The sequence below is a fragment of the Taudactylus pleione genome, unplaced genomic scaffold (genome assembly GCF_031769625.1).
Source record: "Taudactylus pleione unplaced genomic scaffold, aTauple2 ptg000256l, whole genome shotgun sequence".
Taxonomy (NCBI): domain Eukaryota; kingdom Metazoa; phylum Chordata; class Amphibia; order Anura; family Myobatrachidae; genus Taudactylus; species Taudactylus pleione.
The window spans coordinates 4,458,676-4,480,365 of record NW_028284658.1 but is presented as its reverse complement, the minus strand read 5'-3'; the positions used below and the strand labels follow the sequence as shown (position 1 = coordinate 4,480,365).

The following is a 21,690-nucleotide window of genomic DNA, read 5'->3' as shown; positions in this document are numbered from 1 at the left end:
GAAGAGAGACAGAGATGCAAGAGAGGGTGAAGGAGGCATGGTGAGGGGAGGAGAAGTAGATATGTGCATCATCACCATTAAGGTGGTATTGTAGATTTAAGGAACTGATGAGATCATCAAAGTAGGAGTTATAGAGAGAGAAATGAAAAGAGCAAATCCTTGAGGAACTAACTGGAAGAGGGGGAGGGGAAGGTATTGTCCAAGGTAGAGAAGAGAAGGAACATATAGAAAAGTAGGAAAAACAGCAATGAAGGTGTAGTGTCATGGAGCCCAGGAGTATATAGGGTTTGAAGGAGGAGAGGGTGATCATCTGTGTCAAAAACAGCTGTCTGGTCCAGAGGAGAAGAATGGAAACGTGACCATTAGATTTGTCGGTGAGAATGTCATTAATAATCTTGGTGAGGGCAGTTACCGTTAAATGAAGGGAGTGAAAGCCAGATTGAGACTGTTTAAGAGGCAGACAAGTTGTTTCAATAGTCTGGAGGCTAAGGGGAGAAGAGAGATGGGGCGGTAGATAGAGAGGAAGTCAGGATGAAGATATTTTTTTTAGAATGGAAAAGAGAAGGGCATAGTTAAAGGATGAGGTGACAGCACCAGTGGAGAGAGATAAGTTTAAGAGGTGAACGAGGTAGGAGCAAGCTTTGAGAGAGAGCGAATGGGGTAGAAGTGTAGACGAGAAACGAGTGCCTGGCATTAAGCATTTTTGTTGTCTTCAAATGTTGCCAAGTGAGTGCTGCATGTAAAAACGATATTCTGACAGGTCAGAATAAGGAAACATAAACATGATCTGAAAAAGCACCTCATGGGTTAACTTGCAAAGCAGTGTATTCAGATAATCAGTGGATTATAGCCCAATTGACCTCTGAATTTATCATACATTGTTAAACTCTGGGTTCCATTAGAGTTTTGGGAGCTGGACCCAGCAAGTCGGGATTACCTGGAGCAGGGCGCCTGGGGAATGAAAAGGGGATGGAGTCTGGTATTGTCCACTCCTATCAGAACTGCTGTTACACTTACAAATGTGTCAGGGGCGTATTTCTAATGGGTGCAGGGTGTGCAGTGCACACAGGGGTCCCTGGATCCAGGGGAGGCCCTCACCGCACACCTTGCACCCATATTACACTTACATCTTCAGAGTCCCACGTTGGCGCTGGTGTCAGTGCTGTAGAAACGTACTGTACCATAAGTTTTATTTTCTTCTACGGGTTCCAAAGGAGTCCACAGCAATTACCTTGGGATGTCCCAATGCAGTTCCCTTAAGTGTGGGGACGCTCCTGATCAGAAAAGGAGAATCCGGCACCCAAAGGAAACATCCTGAGAGGCAAAAGTATCACAGGCGTAAATCCTGATTAAAGTGTGGACGGAAGACCACATGGCTGCCTTGCACAATTGTTCAGCAGAGGCACCACGTCCAAACGCCCACGATGGTCCCACAGTTCAAGTGCTGAAACCAAACTGAAAGTGCACAGTTTTTACGTGAACTCTCAGAGTGGCCAGGCGAAGACTGAGGTCTAACCAAGCCTGGAAAAAACAAGCACTTGGGAGACCCTAAAAACTGTAGGGTCATATTTTCTATGGGAAAACCATTGAAAATAGGAGTGACAATCTCTGTAATAGATGTGGGCAGAGGAAGGCTTTTGTGCCCTAAGTATCGTTTGAATTACAGAGCTAGTAAAATCCATTGGCTCTTAAGATGGAAGACTCAAGTGCCCCGCCGTCCAAGACAGACGAGGAAGGTCCGGATGCAGGCAGGAACCCTGTGCTAACAGGTCCAGCCTTAGAGGAAGAGGCCATGGAGTGTTATCAAGAGACTCTGAAGGTTGGTGAACCAATTGCGTCTGGGCCAAGCAGTATTACTGTGCTGCCCTCTTGCTTGAATTTCCTGATGACCCTTAGGAGGAGGGAGATTGGAGGAAATAGGTATGCCAGATTGAAGTCCCATGTTACTGCCAGAGTATCCACGAAGGCGGCTGAGGGGTCTCTGGTTTTGGATCCATACCTTGGGACTTTGTGAAACCATCAGGTATACTTCTGGTAGTCCCCATTTATCCACTAGGATCTGAAAGACATCCGGATGAAGAGCCCATTCCCTGGCATGTATGTCCTGATAACTTAGGAAGTCTGCTTCCCAGTTTAAGACTCTGGAGATGAATATTGCCGGAAGATGACGTTCTGACCAAACCAGAATGTTTGCAACTCCCTTCATGGCTGACCGCCTTTGCGTGCCTCCCTGATGATTGAGGTAGGCTACTGTGGTCGCATTGTTGGACTGGATTTGGACAGGTCTGCCCTTAAGGATATCCTGTGCTTGCATGAGTACACTGCTCGAAGTTCCAGAATGTTTATGGATAATTGACTTTCCTGAGTAGTCATCTTCCCTAAAAGGTATGATGGCATGTCACCGTGCCCCAACCGCGAAGGCTGGCTTCCATGTTGAGAAGCCCCACCTTGGAATCCAAAAGGGGCGACTGTTGTTCAGATGAGATGTTTTCAGCCACCATTATAGGAAAAACCAGACTTCCCGAAAGAGGATGAACATCTGGGACCATATCAGATGATACTGCCCGTTCCACCGGGAAAGAATCAGTTGTTGCAGAGGCCTGGAATGGACCTGGGCATATTCCACCATGTCAAAAGATGATACCACGGACCCCAGGACCTACATTGCTGAGTGAATGGATACCCTCTGATTTCGGAGCAATTTCTACACCCGCAATTGTAGAGCCAAAATCTTGTCCACTGGTAGAAAGAGCCTTTGTGCCAGGGAATGCAGTAGCTCCCCCAGATGTACCATCTGCTGTATTGGAGAAAGGGAAAACTTTTTTCCAATTGATTATCCAGCCCTGCTCCTGTAGACGGGCAGTGGTCAGCTGGAGAAGATGTTGTAAAACCTTCATAGACTGCCAATATCAGGAGGTCGTCCAAACATGACAGTAGCCTGACTCCTTCTAAGATGAGCAGTCATGACTGCCATTATCTTGGTAAACACCCGAGGGGCTGTGGACAGACCACAGGGCAATGGTAATGTTGCTGACGAATAGCAAAACTCAGAAACCCTTGGTGGAATAGTGAAATAGGTACATGCATATATGCATCCTGTATGTCAAGGGAACCATGAAATCCCCAGGTTCCATTGCCAGCATAATTGACCGTAGGATCTCCATATGGAACCTGGGCACATGATTGAACCTGTTGAGAGATTTCTGATTCAGAAAATAGCGATGAGACCCATTTAGCTTCTGAATAAAAAGCCAGTTTGGGTAATAACTCCTTCCTTGTTAGCTAAAGGAACCAGGATTATCACACCTGACCTTAGCAGTGCATGAATGGTCTACTAGAGGGCAAGAGCCTAGATAGAATCTGATGGGGAGTTGTGCAAACAACTTTCTGGGGAGTAACCCTTCAGGAAGGTGTCACGTAAGAATCGCCAGTAGGGAGGGGATCTCCCACCTAATGCACTCTCCCTGTGGGAGAGGGTAAAAAGACAATAGTCGTTTTTGGAATCTGGACCAGTTAGCTGGAGTGTTCCATGCTTTCCCCATAAACTCAGTGAGCTGTTCAGATTAAGGTAATCCAGTCTACATCACCTTCTGGTGTCTGAACACCAGGTTTATTAGGCTTTAGGAGATGGTACTTCATCTTCTATAATGAGGATTGAATTAACCGCCCCTGCTAGAGAGGAACATCCACTGATGAATGACGCTCTTCCTCTCCGAGATAGGCCCAGAGGGAGTAACCTATGTATCCTCTGCCTCCTCAGATGATATATCAGAATCTGAAAGCAGGGTGGACTGAGAGGATGGTGCAGTCCATTTATATGCTTAGACAGTTGATGCCTTATTCACCTGTAACATCTGCAGGTAGGTAGATGCTAAAAGCCAGATTCTGAACTGAGTGGACATAACCCTCCATCCAGGAAGGATGTATGGAAATTGGAAAGAGGAAACATAGCAGGCTGTATTCACTGTGGGAAATCCAAAGTGGGAGGCAGTGTGGGATCTGATAAACTGTCCCCTAACTGCGTCATAACCTGAAACCTGGAGGACATTCATGGTGACCCCTGAACAGGTGCTGGCGAGGTGGACTGTTGTGGTGTATAACAATCAACAGAGTCCATCCTGTATGAAATCCTGAGAGGCATACTGCACAGGATTTACATGAAACCAGCACAGGTACAACAGTCTCCTGTTTACCTTTGTCATGAGACATGGTAAATATTTGCAAGTAACCTACAACAAGTGTAGGGTTAACAATGCATGGCCACTGCCACTGTCCCCAGCGCCAGATTTGTATGCCCCGATGGTCTAGTGGGGAAGCAGTCGTCTCTGGGTTCCCCACTACAGCAACCTCTGGCAGGTATCCACTGCCGGAGGTACGGACTGCCACGTGGTTCCCCACGAGCGGGGAACCATCTGATCAGCGTCCCTGTGCTTCCAGCTGCAGTCCCGGGCACAGCGTCATCACTGGTCAAACTCTGCTGGCGCCCGCCGAAATCACCAGTTCCCTCACCGGTGTTGCGGCAGTAATTCCTGTGGACCCTATGGTACCCGAAGAAGAATAAAAGCACTAGGGGTATATTTACTATAGTGAGAGTTTTTAGAAGTGGACATGTTGCCCATACCAACCAATCAGATTCTACTTAACATTTAACTAGCACCTTCTGGAATATAATAGTTAACGGGCAACATCTCCACTTCTGAAATCTCTCACTTTAGTAAATATACCCCCTAGTGTATACAGTTTAGGTACTACATGGTATATGCCATATTTAATTAGGTTTTATTTAAATTTTTTACCTCATAGTTATATACTAATCACATTAGAAAATCTGTAGTATAAACCTAGGAAGTCTCACCTCCTCTTTGAACAGTCTGGCCTGGTCCTCACATCCTGTCAGTGTCTGCACAAAGCTAAACACCTACAAAATAAATACAATTTAGTACGTATCTTCTCACCTGATAACACAAAGATCTAATGTATGGAATCGAATCATCCCACAATGGGGTGAGCTACATAGAATGGGGAGGGATGTAGACATGTCGACATTTACAATTCATAATGTCGACATTCTTGAAATGTCTACATTAAACATGTTGGCATGTGCAGGATGACCACCTGTTCAATGTTGACATCTGAAATATCGACATGTGAATGCAGACATTCTGCATGGGCTGGCAGCGGAGGGTTAGGGTTAGGCTCTGACAGGGAAGGGTTAGAGTTAGGTTGTGGGATGGGAGGTTAGGCACTAGGGGGAGGGTTATGGTGAGGCATACCGCCGTAAGCCCATCATCGCCAGACCCGGAAGACACCGCTGGAGCTACCCTGACAGGTATGTCACCATTAGACCACCAAGGAGTTTTGTCGAGATTCTTATCATATCGACATTTCATCATTGTCAATATAATGAATGTCAAAGTAATCGATGTTGACATTATGCCCATGTCGACATTCTCAAGTCAACATTATGATTGCTAACATGATGAATGCCGACAGAAATTAACAACACCCAATAGAGATATACCCATAACTTGCCTTCCCTCTTAAGACATACCACCATCACACAAATGTAAGGGAGTGGTCTGACTCCGCGCTCCATTTTTTTCCACACACAAATTACGTACAAAATGTGTCTGTCAGGACTTTGCACAACATATTTCTTTTCTCTTAGCAATGGCGTAATAAACGTAGCGGTGTCTGCAAAAGTGATACCTCTTCTGTGCTCCACTTAGACACTGTATTGGCACTGATACCAGCAACACCAGGCAGCAGGCGGCAGTGTTGCTCCCAGCAGTGAGCAAGAGCGCGATCCGGGTGTATGGACATTGCCGACATGAAAAGTGACTGATGAACTGTGTCTAGGGATTGAGAAGGGAGAGAAATATATATTCGGACTATTAATGATGGAAAAGTTCTAGCAAAGGTTTGCATACATTAGTAGGATTGGTTATTATAACACAGCATGTATTATATAAAGATACATAGAAATGGATCATATGCAGTAAAGGAGAATTAGAATAAAATATAGAATTGAATAGAATAGTCACTTACCCTGAAAATTGTCCTGCTGCAACCTACGATATTTGGGAGGACGTCCAATCCTGCAATGGTATATAAACATTAGGGTTCATATACACTTGTAAAAAGTGCTTTACCCTAATTTCTTGTCTATGGTCTAGGTGTGTCCAGCTCTTCATTGTCAATTATGGAGCTGTGATCCCTATGATAATAGGCATTTCATCTCCTTGCATTGTTTGGTAAAATCGGTTTATGTTTTAAAGTATGCATGAGTCATTATTAGTGTATAGGTCACATGCTGATATACTTCTTAGGGCTGATTCTGAGACGCACGCATAGTGGCTGTGGGCAGCTGTGGTTGCCTGATATACCATCTTATGCTAATACCAGTTTGAATCCCCCACTAATGCAGGGATTCATGTATCTGCCAGCGCAAAGCCATGCTGCCAATTGATTTTACCATGGCCGCTGCAGCCATCATCATTAGTAATTGCAGTTGCACCAACCTCATGTTTGGTGCAAGTGATACCCATACGCACAAGCATTTGATGCACATCCACAATACTCCCATTACCCTCCTACAAGTTAGGGTGTCTACTTGCGATTGCATTTCTACCACACGGCTCACACCCAGAATTGTCCTATTTCACAAAAAGACAGATCTGGACAATTTCTGTCCGACTCTTATAGGACAGACATATGCAAAGGTGCGTAAATTCACATGTGCGCGTGCCCTGTAAGCACAAAGTCACAGTATGTGTCCGTGAACAGAGATCAGTGCGACTCAGAATCAGCCCCCTCCACCTTATAGCTTGATAAAACGATAGGAAAAATTTAAGTGCTGTGCCTGCATGTCACTCTGTTACCTGCCATGGTGTCTGGATTTCCTGCGGGGTGGTAGTGGAATTGGATTTCTAGTTCGTGCTGGTTGTTGGTTCCTATCAGCAAGAGGACAGCCAGACAGACAGTGATGAGCTGTGAACCTTCCAGTCACATGACCAGAACCATCACAACCAGGAGTAGGGCACTTTCTATGGGCCAGAAGAAAGAAAGCTTAGAGTGGGTGGAATATGGGAAGTCCCAAATAGACTGAGACAATGAAGGTTAGACCAGCACACATGAGCAGATAAGGCATCGTACTACAGTAAGTTACAACAATACATTTTGTACAGAGATAAAAATAAATTAGTAACGTAAAAGGTAGAGTTAGGGGAATGTGACCAAGGACATTGGCAGTACACTAGTGATAGAGAGCCAGACAAGTAGAATGGCTTACCTGTGTTGGAAACTGTATTTACTACTTCGTGAATGAGAAATCCCCTTACAGCTGAGGGATACACAAGTGCCTGGTAACATGTCAGTAGCATCACGGTGTCCTGTGGAAAGAATAGGGAGTGATGAAATGGAACCAGTGGAAGATTTCTCCAGTAAGAGAGCAAGACATGTGGAAATGAGTTTTCAAACCTGTTTAACCTCCATATTTTCTAGAGCACTGACTTGAAGCTATTATTGGGATGCATTATTAACTGATGTGTTTATTTGGAGTTGTGATGGAATCATGTTTGTTAACCTGCTGGGAACTTATAATTGCCTTTTCTTCTAAGAAGACATTCATGACTGAACTGGTTGTGGTGGTGGTACTCACGGAGGGGAGTCTGTAGTGGGTGTCCTGTTCTCTGGCACCAACCCAAAGGATGTAAGTCTGGGTGGTCAGCGTCCAGCCAAAAGTCATACAAATGGCTCCAGCCATCAAAGTGAACCTTGGAAGGTGGGATGGGTTGTCAGAGACCCAGAGTATTAGTTACCCTTCCCATTGCCCCACAATTTAAGATGGATGCACATCAACACCCACAGGGAAGATGGTCTAAACCACAACAGACAGATACATGTAATGGAAAAAGCAGAATGTGACATACAATGGATTTAAGATCAGGTTATCCACCTTTATCCTGCACTCTTCCACATCCACCACAGATGCCACACGGATCAGTGAGGGATCTCTTCTATCTACAGCTTCCAGCTTCATGCTGACCTTGAACCCATGTGGAGGCCACTTCAGGAGATTCAAGGTGAGAAATAGATTATGAATGAGGTGTGTTTTAGGAAGAATAAAACCTAGGGCTGACTTCCAGTGATAACATTTTGTCATGTGACAGGCGTTGACATTACCGTGTGAAAGGCACGAGTGGGCACTGCAGTGGCTCCAGTCTCCGACAAGTATCGGTCCCAAGTGAAATTATTGGGTTCTGGATAATCTGCAGGGAGAGAGCTGATCAGAATAATACGTGATACAAGAAGGTTTGTGAATCACTGGTCCAAAATACATTGCTGTCTATAATAGTACTATTATCTAATACTAATAAGTAATGCTATCTAATCAATACATTCATAGCAAGACTTGTTTTAGTGCATAGTACAGAAACCAATATTTTTTATTTTCATTGGGAAAATAGACCCTTGCCACTTTCATAATTGCAAGATCTGAATCCAACTATAAGCAAGGGATTGAAAATGTTATTTTAGTACAGATAACCGGTAGCGACCACATATACCCACATTGCAGTCTTCTGTGTCAAAGCCGAACTCACCCTGAGGTGGAGTGAGAGGCTTCCCATGTTCTTTACACCAACCCACAGGATGAACGTAGGGACTGCTGGGGTCACACCTAAGGAAAAATGTATATATCAAGCCAGAGCTGAAAAAGAATTATTTAACTATAAGCAAACAATAAGCAAGATAGAGACATGGCTGGACTGATCCTGAAACATACTCTGGCACTAAACTACCCCAGCCTATTTTTGTGTGCACAGTTGAAGTAAAAGTGTGTTGCATTGGACTTCAAAGAAATGCCCGGTGTTATCCAGCAGGACCCTCAATTCCATCCCCAGCAGTGCCTACCATTAACCTGTATTTCCTTGTGTCCAGTACAACCTACCAATACCTGTACCACCAACAAATACCTTGTAGTTTTCTGTGTCCAGCACCACCTATCAATACCTTGCAGTTATCTGTGTGTCCAGTACTACCTACCATTACCCTGTAATTCATTGTCCAGTACCACCTACCTTTACTCTAAGTTCCCAGTGTTCAGTACCATCTACCATTACCCTGCAGTTCCCAGTGTTCAGTACCACCTACCATTACCCTACAGTTCCCAGTGTTCAGTACCATCTACCATTACCCTGCAGTTCCCAGTGTCCGGTGCTGCCAACCATTACCCTGCAGTTCCCAGTGTTCAGTACCGCCTACCATTACCCTGCAGTTCCCAGTGTCCAGTGCTGCCAACCATTACCCTGCAGTTCCCAGTGTTCAGTACCGTCTACCATTACCCTACAGTTCCCAGTGCCCAGTGTTCAGTATCATCTACCATTACCCTGCAGTTCCCAGTGTCCTGTACCGCCTACCATTACCCTACAGTTCCCAGTGTCCAGTGCTGCCTACCATTATGCTGCAATTCTGTGTCCAGTACCACCTACCATTACCCTGCATTTCCCAGTGTCCAGTACTGCCTACCATTATCCTACAGTTCCCAGTGTCCAGTACCGCCTACCATTTTCCTACAGTTCCCAGTGTCCAGTACCATCTGCCATTACCCTGCAGTTCCACATGGCCAGTACCACTTACCGATATTCTTCAGTTCCACTGTCCAGTACTGCCTAGAAATACTGTGCAGTTCCCAGTACTGCCTATTAATACCCTACGGTTCTACAAATAAAATTCACAAAAGCGGTAATAGTTCAAAGTACATACCTTTGTTATATATAATTTCAAAGTAGACCTATGTGTACCCAACACAACACTTAGCACACAGACTATAATAATTATAATGACCTTGCTAATAAGAAGCTTTTTAAAGTGAAAAGGCCAATATATTTTCATTGCAGGAGGTTCAGCGGAACATTGCAAGTCTCAATCAGAACTTTTATGTTCTTGGTAATAGGGCAGGCCGCTTGCTGACGCATAAGCCAAGGGGGCAGCAGGCGAAGGAGCGAGTACAACACATCTATAATTCTAAAGGTGCCAAAGTTTCTGACCCAAGGGAGATTGCATATATGTTTGCGGAGTACTAAGCAAAATTATATAATTTGAAGGGTGATCTTGACATCCTCCAACCTACTTCTGAAGCCATTGATGCCTTTTTGAGAGATATGGATCTGCCCTCCTTGGATCCTGAGGCATGCCTGTCCTTGGGTAGAGGTAGCTATAGACTCTTTACCGCTTAATAAGGCAGGCCCCTGTGCCAGATGGGTACCTGTCTAATTTTTATAAAGCCTTTAAAATTGATATTGCACCAGTATTGACATCTGTTTTAAGTTAGGCATCCGAGAAAGGATGGTTTCTCAAAGAGATGTTGGAGGCACAGATAGTTGCTCTCCCCAAACCAGGCAAGGCTCCTACTTTGGTGCAAAATTAACGTGCTATTGCCTTATTGAATACGGATATTAAACTGGTCACAAACCGACTTTGGGCCTGATTCAGACCCGGACGCTAAGTTGTGCTCGCTCTGAGCGATGGTTGCCCGTCTGCGCATGTATATAAGTCGCAGTGCCCGTGCGCAAACTAGTACGAGCAATCGGATTTTGCTCGCTCGCCCTGAAAAGACTGCCCGGTGGAATGAGCGACAGATAGCGCCGTTTGTGGGTGGTAACAGGGGAAGGTGCTTGTGAACGGGGGAGTGGCGCTGCGAACGCAGGCCTGCCTGACCATCAGAACGGAGTTTAATGGGTGTGCATAACTAGCAAAGTAGCGTCACTGAACACGTCACTTGGTTGATTTATTTTCACCCTGAACTACTTGCAGTGCTTGTGGGAGGGTAAGGTCTACCTCAAGCGCTGCGAGCAGCTCCGATGGCTCTCGATGTTACCGATTAATCCTTCAAATACCGGATATGACGTGAGTGGCAAGGGGGCGTCTTTATACACTAGCGAGCGCTCATTGCCGGGGCTCACTAAGACATAGAGGGCGTCCTCATGAGACGCAGTGAGAGCGCTTAATTTAAATATCCGGCCCCTTTTTGCCAGCGAGCAGCCGCAATTTGCGAGCGGGTCTGAATCAGGCCCTTTGTCCTCTAAAGCTGATTAATCAGGACCAGGTGGGGTTAGTTTTGGGCAGGCATGGCGTTATTAACATAATAGAACACTGTGGGTCCAAGAAGGAGCCCTTATTATTAGTCTTATCTTTAGATGCCGAAAAGACATTCGACAGGCTCCATTGGGGTTACCTCCAGATTGTTTTAAGTGCAGAATATTAGATTTTATATTAGACGGTAGTCTGTCATGCAGTTTCGATATTACTAATGGCACTCGCCAAGGTTGCCCGCTTTCCCCTCTGATATTTGTGCTAGCGATTGAACCATTAACTGAGAAAATTAGGAGTAACACTGATATTCAGGGCCCTATAGTTGGCATCAGTCTATTTGCAGACGACATCTTACTCTGTTTACTGAACTCAGAAAGTTCCCTCCCCATGCTGCACTCATTTATATATAGTTACGCAAAGGTTTCATTTTAGAAGCTGAACACAACTCAGACTGAAGCTCTTCCTTTTCAGATTTCAGAGGCCTCGCTTGGTAAATTACAAGCTTCTTATAAATACGCTTGGCAGTCTCGGTCACTTAGATACTTGGGAACCCATCTCGAGGGGGATAAAGATATTATTGAGTATAACTATGGTCCTTTACTTACAGCATTTGCAAAGCTAACTAAAGATTGGATGTATTATGAATTGTCCTGGTTGGGTCGAGAAGCTGCAGCCAAAATGGTCCTGCTCCCAAAAATCTATATTTTTCATACTAGCCCTCGTCTCCTTCCCAAACCGTTATGTAATAAATTCTATCAAATAATAGGGGACTTTATTTGGAAGGGGAACAAACAGAAGATTGCTAGAGGTACGCTCTCTCCCTAAAGATGAGGGAGGGGTAGCATTCCCCGACCGGGAGAAATATCAAGTTGCCTGTTTAATTGATCAAACAAGGGATTGGTTTGCAGTAGATTTACTTACACCATGGGTAAGCATGGGAAGTGAGGGGATGCCCTTATGGATCTTTTATAGTTTCCTAAGCCTGTCAAATACCCTGGGCCTGGTTTTTCTAAGGCAATTCTGTGTACACTGTCCGCCTGGCATAAGATGTTGTCCCACACAGATGAATTAAGTTTGCCTTCTCCAGCTCTGTCATTAAAGGGGGTAGCACATTTAATTCTTGATCTGAAATTAGACTCATGGTCTGGGGGCGGTCTCACCACTGTGGGTGATGTCTTTACTGAAGAAGGACTAGCCTCATTCTCCCACCTCCAAGCAAGCTATGCAGTTCCATTGCAAGATTTTTGTAAATATTTGCAGCTAAGGCACTGGCTCCAAATTTGTTTGCCTGTCCCACTCTGAAATAAACAGTTTTCCCAGCATTTATTACATCTCGTCTACAGTCCCCTAGTCATAGGGGAGGCATACCGGGGTGGTACCATTTCCAGCTATTAACAAGCAAAAAAAAGGGAAATTGGTGTGTCAAGTTAATTGGGAAAAAGATTTTTCTAGGTCGGTATCGGAGGATGAATGGGAGATCGTATTTCGCAACATTTTTTTTGTATATTCTGTTTTTATTAGAATATTTAGAAAAAATTACAGTTGATATAAACATTTCACATCTGATAAACCCGAAGCAGATAATAATTAAATACTCGTTTTCTTAGAAAGATCAGGCTTAATGGCACAAATAACACAATCTAGATCAGATATATAATATATCAAAAAAGAAAAAACACATAACAAACAAAAATAGATTTTTAAAAGGAAAACAAATAAAAAGACAAACAATAAGAAAAGTAGAAAAACAGTGAGAGAGAGAAGAACAAGAATAGAAAAGAAGAGAAGGGAAGGGAGGAAAAGAAAGAAGAAGAGGAGGGACTATCGTGTGCATAAGAGTAATAATAGTTATTATTCTGAGGATCATAATTTATATGGTAGATGAGGTGGAAGACATATAATTCCTATATATATCTGAAGACTTATAGTCCAGCTAAGGAAACCAGGTACTGGCAAATTCAGAGGACTTATCTAGTGAGGAATATAAAATATCTTCCACTGACATAAAACAATCAAGCCTACAAAACCAGTCTTTACGTGTAGGGGGAGTAGTAGATCTCCAGAGCACAGGTATCACAGCACGAGTTGCGTTACTCAGATGGCAAAGCAGGGATTTCTTAAACTGGGACAATGGGATTGACGAATGGTTAATTAACCAGAATTTGGGGCCTGTGGGAACGGGAAAGCCTAGAATTTGTTGGGCGATAGAGATAACATCGGACCAAAAATTTGATAGTAAAGGACAATCCCACCAAATATGTCGGAGAGAGCCCACAGCGGAAGAACATCTCCAACAGGTATTGGGAACTGATGGGAACATGGAATGTAATATGACAGGATGATGATACCATCGCATTAAGATCTTTTATTGTGTTTCCCTAACGGTGATACAAATAGAGCTAGTGTGGGTTTTAAGAAAGATAGTCTGCCAGTCCGAATCAGATAAAGCTAGACCTAAATCTTTCTCCCAAGCCTTAGCCCAAGGCAGAATACTAGACACTTGACTGGACAATAATAGTTGATAAAGGGCAGATATTGTATGTGAGGGGGATAGTGGGGTGACACATAATTTCTCAAAATTAGTAAGGTCCCTTTTTGCTAAGGTAAGCCTATTATCTGAGGTAAGGAAATGGCATACTTGCAAAAATTTCCAGAAATCTGACTGAGGAATGTTCCATCTCTCCCGAATCTCTGAGAACTGTTTAATGCCTGAAGCATTTACCAGCTGACCAATTCTGAAGAGACCCGCCTCGGTCCAGTTGGAAAAATGGGAAGGGTCAATACCTGGCGGGAACCTTGGATTAGCCAAAAACGAAGTGAGAGGGCCAAAAAGTGAGGAGATGTTAGGGATAAGCCTTAAAGTCTTCCATAAAGAAAGGGTGGGAGAGATAGTTGGGTGAGGAGGAGATATCCTAGGAAGGGACGGCAACAATGGAACTATCTCAGGGTGTTGTTTCATGAAGCAGCCTTCAATGGCAATCCATTGTTTAATATCTCTGTTTCTAGTCCATTCAAGGATTCTATTTAGATGGATGGCATGATAATAGGATTTAATGTCTGGGAGCTGAAGACCACCTAACTGTTTTGGGCATGATAGTAAGTCACGTCTGATTCTAGGTCTCTTTCGGGACCAAATAAATTGATGGATCAGTAAAGTAAGTGATCTAAACCAAGACTCCGACACAGCAATTGGCAACGTCTGGAGAACATAGAGCAGTTTGGGTAGTGTATTCATCTTCACCACATTATTCTTTCCTAACCACGAAAGCTGCTTCAGGTGCCATTGGGAATAATCCGAGCGGATTGAGGAAAGAAAGGGGAGAAAATTTGTTTGGAATAATTGTGACAGTTTTCTAGTAAATTTAATCCCTAAATATGTGATATGGGACGGGTGCCAGGTGAATGGGAAGGAACCTTGTAGACTCGCTATTGTAGGGGAGGGGGCAGATAAATTAAGGGCACTGGATTTCAAGAAATTAATTTTAAAATTGGATAATTTCCCAAACTTTTCAAATTCCAACATCAAGTGCGGTAAAGATGTGATCGGTTGAGAAATAATAGCTAGGAGATCGTCAGCAAATAATGCGAGTTTATATTCTATTCCGCCGACCCGAACGCCTGAGATATGAGGGTTGGTTCTAATAGAACTCGCCAGAGCTTCCATGCAAAGCACAAAGATTAGCTGGGATAATGGGCATCCCTGTCGAGTACCATTACTTATTAAAAAGGGATCCGATAAGGTGCCATTGACCCTCACTCTTGCTGATGGAGACTCATATAGGGCTAAAATCCTCTGTATAGCGAGAGGACCCAATCCCACGTGACCGAGAACAGACCTCATAAATAGCCAACTAATCCTGTCAAACGCTTTTTCAGCGTCAGTTGATAGAAGAATGGTAGGCACATTTGTCTGCGACACTAACTGAATCAGGTTGAGAATTTTAGTTGTATTATCACGAGCTTCTCTGACCCTGACAAACCCTACTTGATCGTTGTGAACCAACTGTGGGAGAAGTGGATGTAATCTATTGGCTATGAGTTTGGCGTATAATTTAAGGTCAACATTAAGGAGTGAAATGGGTCTGTAGCTCGTACACAGGGAGGGGTCCTTGCCTGATTTAGGGATTACCGAAATATATGCTTCTAGAGATTGTCTAGAAAACTGAGAGTCTGCGGAAATTGTGTTAAAGGCATTTAAAAGACTAGGGGCCAGTTTATCTTTAAAAGTTTTATAGTAGGCAATGGTTAGACCATCTGGGCCTGGGCTTTTACCTGAAGGGGAAGAAGATAAGACAGAATCGAGTTCTTTCATTGTGAAGGGAAGCTCTAGGGCGTCTCTATCTGAAGGAGACAAGGTGGGAAAGGTGGCTGTGGAGAGGTAGTCTAATATGTCTTGGGAAGAAACAGGAGGTGATGATGTAGAAGAGGAACCCGCCAGGTTATAGAGAGTCGAATAATATTGCGAAAACAGGAAGCAGTTTTAGATGTCAATGAGTGAGATGTGCCTGAACTATCTTTAATAGTTGAGATAAATCCAGATGCTCACTGAGTCCTCAAAGCCCGTGCTAGAAGCTTCCCTGGCTTATTACTCCACTGATAAAACCGGCTTTTACATTTCCGTAAAGATAAATCTATGTTGTCAGAAAGTATCCTATTAAGTTCCGCACGAGCCTCTGACAACTTCAAATAAATATCGCCAGATAGAGATGATTTATGTGAAGTCTCAAGTAGATTGATACGCTGGAGTAGGGTCGAGATCCGTGCAGATTTCCGTTTCTTAATGTAAGAGCCGAGTTGAATAAATCTGCCTCTAATTACACATTTATGAGCTTCCCAGATAGTAACCTGTGAAACTTTGGGAGTAACATTAAAGGCCAGATAGTCTGAGAGAGCCGTGTCAACTTCTGTCTTACAATAGGGATCTTGTAAAAGAGATTCGTTAAGCCACCAAGACCATTGTCCGAGAGAAAGACCAGGCAGTGTCAATGTCAAAGAAACAGGGGCATGATCCGACCACGTGATGGGACCAATATTGGTGTCAGCGAGCATGTGGAGATGTCTGTGACTCAAAAATAAATAATCCAAATGAGAGTATTTCTTGTGGGGGTTGGAATAGAATGAATAGTCACGACCTGTAGGATGCAAAATTCTCCAGGAGTCGGCCAGCTGGTGATCATGGAAACTCTGTTTAACCTGTCTATACTTAGCCTGTGAGAATCGAGGGGAATTAGAAGAAACATCGAGTATAGGGTCCATGGTCCAGTTAAGGTCTCCCCCTAAAATTATAATACCCTTTAACTGAGAATCAAGCTGGTCTAGAACAGATTTCAGAAAGTTATGTTGTGCCTGATTAGGGGCATATACATTAATAAATGTAAAGTCCTGGTGGAAAAGTTGACAAGTAATTAGATGTACTCTACCTGGAATCAGCTTCTAAATGTTAACATCGGAGATGGGTAATCGTTTTGAGAAAAGAATCGCAACTCCCTTAGATTTTCCTTCAGGACTATTACTAAAGAACACCGTAGAATAATGACGGTCAAGAAGGGAAGGGGAGCGAACCCCAAATTTAAAATGGGTTTCCTGAATCATAGCCACGTCGACTTTATCTGCCCATAAAGAGCGCAAAAGCTTGGATCTTTTTTCAGGGATGTTTAGGCCTCGAGCGTTAATAGAGGAAACAATAAGCTTGGCAGCTGTAGTCATCAGAGGAGATTTGTAGGAAAGTATGGTAGTGGTCCCTGGGATAAAGAAAGGGAAAGAAAAAGAAAAGGCAGAAAAACAAGAGAAAAAGAAAAACATAAGAAAAAAAAAGGAGAGAAAAAACAAAAAAAAGCATAAAAATACAATGTTATACAACACCAAGAACATTAGAATTCCCGCGTCTGAGACAGTGGAAAATTTATAACAAACCAATATCTCAGTAAATGATAACATGGATAGCGGGTTGGGGGTCATAGTCAAATGCAGTCCTAATATAAAACAAAAATAAATTTAAACAGTGACATCTTAGCAATAGAAAAGACAAATGCGGATACTAAATATCTATAAACTAGAAAATGTTAGTAAGATTGGAATTAGAACATGAAAACATGTAACTACAGTGAGTGTAATCAATCGTCCCCGAAATGTAGAACAAGAAACAAATAATTGAGACCTACAAGACCACATCGGCATAGTCAGTGTGATTATAATAGATCACAAATTTAGATATTACATCAAAAATAATTTTCCTAGGTTATGAATATAATAATAAACTTGAACATAATAGAGAACATTAAGCTTACAGCAAAAATACACTATCAAGAATAAACCTCAGGTGTCCTCCAATTCAGGCGGATGAGGATGATTTTTCAAGCGCCTTCTGGAATGCTGAACCGAATGCCAAGAAGGGTGGTTCTCTGAGCGAGGAGATAAGACCAATTGGGTCAAAGGATCTTTCTAATCAGGCGTTTCAACAGGTGGTAGGCCTAGCATAGAGCAGAACGCTGAAAGATCTGAGGGAGTATGGAGAAGATGTGTTTTACAGGAGAAAGTAACCTGAAGATGAAACGGAAAGCCCCATCGATATTTCAACTGCCGCTTGCGGAGTTCGTCAGTTAGCGGTTTTAAGGCTCTGCGAAGCTGAAGGGTATGCCAAGATAAGTCTTGATATATGTGAATAGTATCTCCATTGAAGTCGACACCTTCCAATTACCTGACTTTACGCATAATCTCATCTTTTTGAGAAAAGTAGTGCAAGCGACAAATTACATCCCTTGGTTTATCAGATGAAAGACCCCGAGGACGTAAGGCCCAATGAGCTCTGTCGAAACCAATTTTATCATGCGGGTCATTGCCGAGGACTTCGTTGAAAATTTTAGTCAGGGCGTCAATAAGGTTAGGGGTTTGGACATCTTCGGGAAGGCCTCGAATACAGATATTATTTCGTCTCCCTCTGTTATCTAGATCATCCACCCTGGATTTTAGAGATTGCAGTGCAACGGACTGTGATGTGATGATATCTGTCAACTTAGATAGTGTTGTGTCCGTAGATTCTTGAGTCTCTTCCAATGACGTGAGACGATCTGAAAGTAATGACAAGTCCCGCTTGACAGACGCCATTTCCTGCCTGATGGTAGTTTGTAGGTCCTGTTTGGTAGGCAATGTCTTGATGTATGTCAAGATTTCTTTAATCTCGCTGCCCAGTTTGGAAGAGGATTGAAGGGCGGAATCCTCAACTGAAGAAGGGCTTGGCGGGTTAGAAGAATTTGAAAGTGAATCTGATGGATTGAGTGCAGGAACTTCTTTGGAGGGGGTTGGGAGAAGGAAGGGTCTCAGATCCGATTGAGAGGAGTCATTTTGGGGACGAGGGTCCTCCCTCTTTTGAGCAGATTTTTTATCTTTGCCTATGTTCAGAGTTAATAAAATAATATGAAGGCGAAGTGGGCTTGCGGAATGTAATACTTAAAAAGGCGTCACATAGAGGGACTGCAAATGAGCACAGACCCCCCGAGGCTGCTGGCTAGATATTCATGGTGAAAACCAATATCACATTTTCAATTAAGCTAGTATAAGAGTCTTGAGTAGTCCGTATATTAATATAGTAGTATATGAGGTATATATAGCCAAAAAAAACCCCTCAAGATTTTAAACTGAAGTAATTGGTATTAGTAAAAGAGGATTTGTAATATGTATAAAGTGTGGTTATAACTGTGTACCACAAGGTGGCGCCAAATCGTCAGTCAAGGAGAATTAGAAGTGGGAGACTTGCAGAGTAGCTGTTATTTAACTCCTCTGGAATGATCAGCTGGCTGGGAGATTAGTAATTGAGAACACCAGGGCAAGCAGTGGCGGGCTGGGCTGGGGGGCAGGGTGCCATCTGCCCCCCGGGCCGGTACAATTCTGGTGTGTCAGGGCCGGCATGCAGAGGATGCGATGCTGCTTCCCAGTGAGAGAGAGCCGATTCAACAGGGGCTAACACAAAATGGCTGCCCCCATATCAGGCTATAAAAAGATGGCCGCTGTTGACCAATGGGGAGCCAGGTTTCCCTACCCACAATTCCAAGAGGCTGGAGAATGAAAAAGGGGGCGTGTCCTATCGGGGGAGTGGGAAGAGCCTAAAGAGGAGCTGCAGAGATGAGGAGTGCCTGCTTCCTGTCTTCTACACCCATACCAGGTAAGTGAAGGGTGTCACAATGATTTAACTTTGTGTTTTGTTATTTAAAATATGTGTGTGCTGACTAAGTGTGACTGTATGTGTGTGTGCTGACTAAGTGTGATTGTATGTGTGTGTGCTGACTGTGACTGTGTGTGTGTGCTGACTAAGTGTGACTGTGTGCATGCTAAGTGTGATTGTATATGTGTGTGCTGACTGTATGTGTGTGTGCTGACTAAAGGTGGCCACACACTAGACCAACTTACATCCAACCAGCCAACTTGTTGATTGGTTGGAATGAAAATCTGGTAAGGAATAGGAGTAAATGATGATCAGCAATTTGCTCCTAAATGCCAGAAAACAGATGAAAATGGTCGTCAGACAAGTTTGAACAAATTGTTTAGATCAAACATTTAACAAACAGTTTTTGTTAATTTTCCGGCGTTTGGGAGCAAATTGCTGATTGTCATTTGCTTTCATTCCTTAGCAGATTTTCATTCCAACCAATCAACAAGTTGGCTGGTTGGATGTAAGTTGGTCTAGTGTGTGGCCAGCTTAAGTGTGATTGTATGTGTGTGTGCTGACTGTGACTGTGTGTGTGTGCTGACTAAGTGTGACTGTGTGCATGCTAAGTGTGACTGTATGTGTGTGTGCTGACTAAGTGTGATTGTATATGTGTGTGCTGACTGTGACTGTGTGTGTGTGCTGACTAAGGGCCTGATTCAGAGCCGGACGCGATTTGCGGACGCTCGTTCAGAAAAAGGGGCCGGCTATTTAAATTGAGCGCTCGCTCTTTGCGGTCTGTTGACGCCTCTATGCCCCCTGGCTGCTCGCATCATACGTCATCTCCACTATTTATTAGATTAATCGAGTACATCGAAAGGCGTATGAACTGCTCGTTATTCTTGTGGTAGCATTTTCCTACCGCAATCATGCGAGCAGTTCAGACTAAAAGACAACCAACTGACGTGGTCGATGACGCTGCTTTGTTAATTATGCACACCCTTAAAACGCCCGTTTTGATCGTTTGGCACGCCTGCGTTCGGATCTCCACTCCCCATTTTCAAGCACCTTCCCCTGTTACCACCCACAAACGCCTCATCCTGTCACTCAAATTAGCAGGCATTCGCTATTTTGCGAGCACACGATTTCTGACTGCACTGACTGGTTGGCGAATGCGCCTTACAACCCATACGCATGCCCAGATGTGCGAACATCGCTCGGAGCGAACGAGCGGACGCTTACGAGCGGCTCTGAATCGGGCCCTAAGTGTGACTGTGTGCATGCTAAGTGTGACTGTATGTGTGCTGACTAAGTGTGACTGTGTGTGTGTGCGTGTGCTGACTAAGGGTCTCAGTCAGACCGGCTCGCAAGCGCTTGAGCACTCGCAAGTGGGTCAATGTTGTGCCCTGTGCACGTGCAGCGGCCGCACTGCACGTGCGCAAGCCCCGGAGTGAGAAAGAGATTCTCTCGCTCCGAGGCTCGCTACAAACGGGGCAGCTGTCGATGGTGATCGACAGCTCGCCCCGTTTGTTAGGCGGGCCAGGGGGGTGGCTGGCCAAACAGAGGCGTTCCCATGCGATTGGGGGCGGCCCCACTGACATCACGAGTGATGTCAGTGGAGAGCTTCCGGCTCTGTTATCGGCGAAAGCTCTCTGGGGCTTGTGGCAGACGAGACCCTACCTCAAGGGTCTCGTCGCAAGCCCCAATGGTCACGATGGTCTCGACCATCGCGACCATCTCCTGGTCACTCGCTAAAGCTGTGGGTAGCAACCCACAGCTTAGCGAGCGGCCAGGAGGCCGTCGAAAAAAAAAAAATACGCCGGTAGAAAAGCAGGGCCACTTGCTCTGGTTTGCCCCCCAGGCTGAAAGTTGCCAGCCAGCCCCTGAGGGCAAGGGAGTATTAACACTCACCAGTGGTGTCAGGAATTCAGCAGGACCTCAGGGGCGTCCCATCCGGATCTCTTCCAGCAGCAATCAGTAGTCCCAAGGGCTTCAGTCGTGCCCAGTCAACCCCACGACTGGGTGCAGGACACAGGGGCAACACTGGTCGTGCTGCAGATAATCTGCCCAGAGCCAGAGGTGTCAGCAGCAGCCCCAGCCGAGCGGTAGCAGCAGGGAGCCGGAAGCCGCGTCCAAAGGAGGATGGAGTGAAGTGGGAGAGCCGACAGCCGCAGCCCCAGCCGAGCGGCAGCAGCAGGGAGCCGGAAGCCGCGTCTGGGAGTGAGCGGCATGATATGGGAGAGCCGGGAGCAGTGGTCTCAGCCAAACAGCCGGGCAGCAGCAGCAAGGAGCCGGAAGCCGCAACTGAGGGCGGGCGGCGTGATGTGAGAGACCCGGGAGCAGCGGCCTCAATCAAGCAGCCGGGGCGGCGGCAGGGACCTGGCATCCGCGTCTGAGGATGAGCGGAGTGGTGCAGGAGATCCGGGAGCAGCGGCCCCAATCAAGCAGCCGGGCGG

At 44.8% G+C, this 21,690-nt stretch overlaps 1 protein-coding gene and 1 long non-coding RNA gene across 5 annotated transcripts in view; one reads left to right on the top strand and one right to left on the bottom strand.

The window, feature by feature from the left end:
• The window catches only part of L3MBTL1 (L3MBTL histone methyl-lysine binding protein 1), a 56,526-nt gene that overhangs the window by 4,069 nt on the left and 30,767 nt on the right, over positions 1–21,690 (bottom strand). For both annotated transcript variants that reach the window (XM_088480600.1, XM_088480599.1), the window contains exons 13-21: positions 8,604–8,680; positions 8,185–8,270; positions 7,958–8,068; positions 7,661–7,775; positions 7,292–7,391; positions 6,882–7,046; positions 6,049–6,098; positions 5,710–5,855; positions 4,856–4,918 (exon numbers count right to left, since the gene is read on the bottom strand). In XM_088480600.1, coding sequence (XP_088336726.1) covers positions 4,856–4,918; positions 5,710–5,855; positions 6,049–6,098; positions 6,882–7,046; positions 7,292–7,391; positions 7,661–7,775; positions 7,958–8,068; positions 8,185–8,270; positions 8,604–8,680 — 913 coding nt within the window. The remainder of the gene's footprint in view (positions 1–4,855; positions 4,919–5,709; positions 5,856–6,048; positions 6,099–6,881; positions 7,047–7,291; positions 7,392–7,660; positions 7,776–7,957; positions 8,069–8,184; positions 8,271–8,603; positions 8,681–21,690) is intronic.
• LOC148514892 (uncharacterized) overlaps positions 19,193–21,690 on the top strand; it is a 33,732-nt gene continuing 31,234 nt past the window's right edge. For all 3 annotated transcript variants that reach the window (XR_015879433.1, XR_015879434.1, XR_015879432.1), the window contains exon 1: positions 19,193–19,252. This is a non-coding gene — a long non-coding RNA (uncharacterized LOC148514892). The remainder of the gene's footprint in view (positions 19,253–21,690) is intronic.